This window comes from Quercus suber, unplaced genomic scaffold, assembly GCF_002906115.3.
Source record: "Quercus suber isolate HL8 unplaced genomic scaffold, Cork oak 2.0 scaffold_74, whole genome shotgun sequence".
Classification (NCBI taxonomy): Eukaryota; Viridiplantae; Streptophyta; class Magnoliopsida; order Fagales; family Fagaceae; genus Quercus; species Quercus suber.
The window spans coordinates 1,614,064-1,616,799 of record NW_027069539.1 but is presented as its reverse complement, the minus strand read 5'-3'; the positions used below and the strand labels follow the sequence as shown (position 1 = coordinate 1,616,799).

Sequence of the window (2,736 nt, the reverse complement as noted above, 5' to 3'; positions counted from 1 at the left end):
ATGTATCTATTTGGGCTTTCTGTGAATATGTGCGTTTGTACCAATAGGTTTTTGCGGCTGCTCATTGAAAAGTTGTGTCTACCTACCTATTGTTTGGTTGATTGTGATCCATATGGCTTCGACATTCTGACCACATATCGGTTTGGTTCAATGGTTAGGTTTATTAAATTGTTAATGATATTGTTGTTTATTTATCATCCACTTAAGCAAGCTAAACAACATATATACTGGCAAGTAGGAGTCTAGGACTGTGTATATGAAACTCTAAGAACTATGTAAATTTCCAATTTTTTTGAAAAGCTGACCAGTTTTTTTTTTTTCTTTTCTCTTACACTTCTATTTTGTTAGCAAATGGCCTATGATGCAAAGCAACTGCGTTGCCCAGAGGTATGCTGGCTTGGAGTTTTTCCTTCAGATTCTGAGAAATACTGTCTTCCACAGCAATGTTTCCTTCCTCTGACAGCAGAAGGTGATAGATGGTACTTGTAGTGTTTCAGATAGGCTTTCTTATGTTCGTAGTCTTCTGCTAATGTTCCTGATATTCCTGCCAGACAAGAAGAAAGCTGAAGCTATGCTAAATAGATGCTACCTGCAAAGAGAAGTCCCAAGATGGAGGTAAAATTCTGTAAAATAACCTGTCATTTTTCTGTTATCCTTGTTTGCCTGGACTACACAGATTCTGAAGTTTTACTTCATCATGAAAGGTTGGAACTAGAGTTGATGCTGCAAAGAGGGGTGAAATTTGAGATTGAAGCATTGTCTGTGCATTCACTATCCTTTTTGTCAAAAGAGTACATAACATCTAAGATTCAAGGTGGAGTGCGCATTTAACTTGTCTGAAAATTTTCAGTGTACCTGCTACCATCTGGGAGAACATTTATATGATATCTGCAAGATTTAAAAGTTAAAACATAACCTTTAAAAAATGTTCTATATTTATAGGAAGAAGTCCAATCAAATAGAGCCCAAGAACTTTCTTTTGGATCCAAGAAACGGCTCTTAGAGATCTTTTTTCCTTTTGGAAGATACAAGAGCGAAACACAGCCAATTGATATTGGAAGAGGCAAAAGAGTCTTACAATGTATCATTTTTGGGTCCAATGAAATTCTTAGGAATAGGAAGAAGTCTTATCGAATAGAGATTTTTTCTCGCAACCATCTTCCATTTGTTAATGTGATATATAAGAATCAATGCTAAAAATAGTACTACACTCTTGATCGTGAACTATCAATTTCTTGTTGAACCCTATGAATTGAAAATAAGATGATCCAAATTTGAGAGTCCAAGAGTTTTATAAAATGTTCTTGATGGGGAAAAAGAATGTGAATGAAAGATCCCATTCATAGTTTTGGAGCATCATCTAAAAATGGTCAAGTAAATTGCTAACAACCTTCAAAGGAGAAAAAAAAAAAGGATTTTGGAAAGGGTTTGGATGTGGCAAACAGAAATCATTATTTGAGTAAAGCATCGAAAACCTTCAAAAGCTGATGCTAGTAGGCTGCTTGATTTGATTTTTTTTTTTTTTTTCAATAATTCAAGAATTGGGGGTGGAGGATTTAAATGTTGGTTGTCTTTGTTGAAACATCATGAGGTTCTAATTAGTTTGAGTTATAAGGCTCTTGATAGTTTGCTGATTTAAATCAATAAAATAACATGATCAATCTGTGGTTTAAACCAACTGGTTCATCCAATCAAAAAATGGAATAAGGAATGGATAAAAAGAAAAAGCAATGGATTTTTTATCCTTTTTGTGAAAAAAAAAAATTATTGGTTTTCATATGGATTCTATTTAAATGTTGCTTGGCCATGTCAAAAATATTGGATTTCAATATTTTATTTTATTAAATAAAATAAAAATGCCACAGTGATCACTTTCTGTGGGTGAAAGGGTGATCTAACACCTTTTTTCTTCATTAGAAGGATCAAATTCTTGAATTTCTGGGTGACTGGGCTTTAGAAAGGCCTGCTGTGTTTCTTACAATCCACAGCTCTCACAAACATTCATATCCTGGATATGGGCTTTTTGTCCTGGGAAGTTCAAGCTTATTCCAATTAGGCCCAAATGTCTTCTTGAATGTTTTAGAAACACACAGCAAAAAGCAGAAAATCAAAGTCCATTCACAAAATTTGACATTATACAATTATATATATATATAGATATATATATTGATAAATCACAGTATACTACAAATCTACAATTCACCATCACGGACGAATGTTATATGAAACCTAACAAGTCGGTAGATTAAAGACAAGAATCACACAACCACATCATGACATCATGTCTAGATAAGTCTCCACCCATTTGGGATTAATGGTCCGCGTATCACAGCTAGCATCACAGCTAATTTGGCTAATAGAGGCAAGGAATGATACAATAAAACGGTAAATAGTAATAATTTTGGGGGGAAAAGAAAGTAAAGAAGATTCTTTTGGCTTGATGTAAAAGTCTACACTTATGAGCTTATTCCCAAGAACATTATTGTGTTTGAGTTTTGGTTGTTTAGTAGTTGATTCTAACCTTGACTTGAGCTTGGTTCATTTGCTAAATAAACAAACAAAAACAAGTTTTTTTTTTCATAAACTAAATCCACTACAAGCACTATGTAAAATCGCCTTAGTGCATTCTTTGGTTTACTCAATTGGGATCCAATTAGCTTGAGCCTAACCAAACATTACGTTAAGAAGATGAAAAAAATCCCTCTTTACTTTAAGAGAATAAGAATAGAAGTGTAC

At 33.7% G+C, this 2,736-nt stretch overlaps 1 protein-coding gene across 1 annotated transcript; it reads left to right on the top strand.

Annotated features, from left to right (window-relative positions):
- On the top strand, positions 1-1,224 carry LOC136067484 (meiotic recombination protein SPO11-1-like). The gene is made up of 5 exons (XM_065773421.1): positions 1-153; positions 349-469; positions 552-615; positions 705-814; positions 943-1,224. Exons 1-5 carry the CDS (start codon positions 1-3, stop codon positions 960-962), a joined length of 468 nt encoding a protein of 155 aa, XP_065629493.1. The 3' UTR covers positions 963-1,224.
- The last annotated feature ends 1,512 nt before the right edge of the window (positions 1,225-2,736 follow it).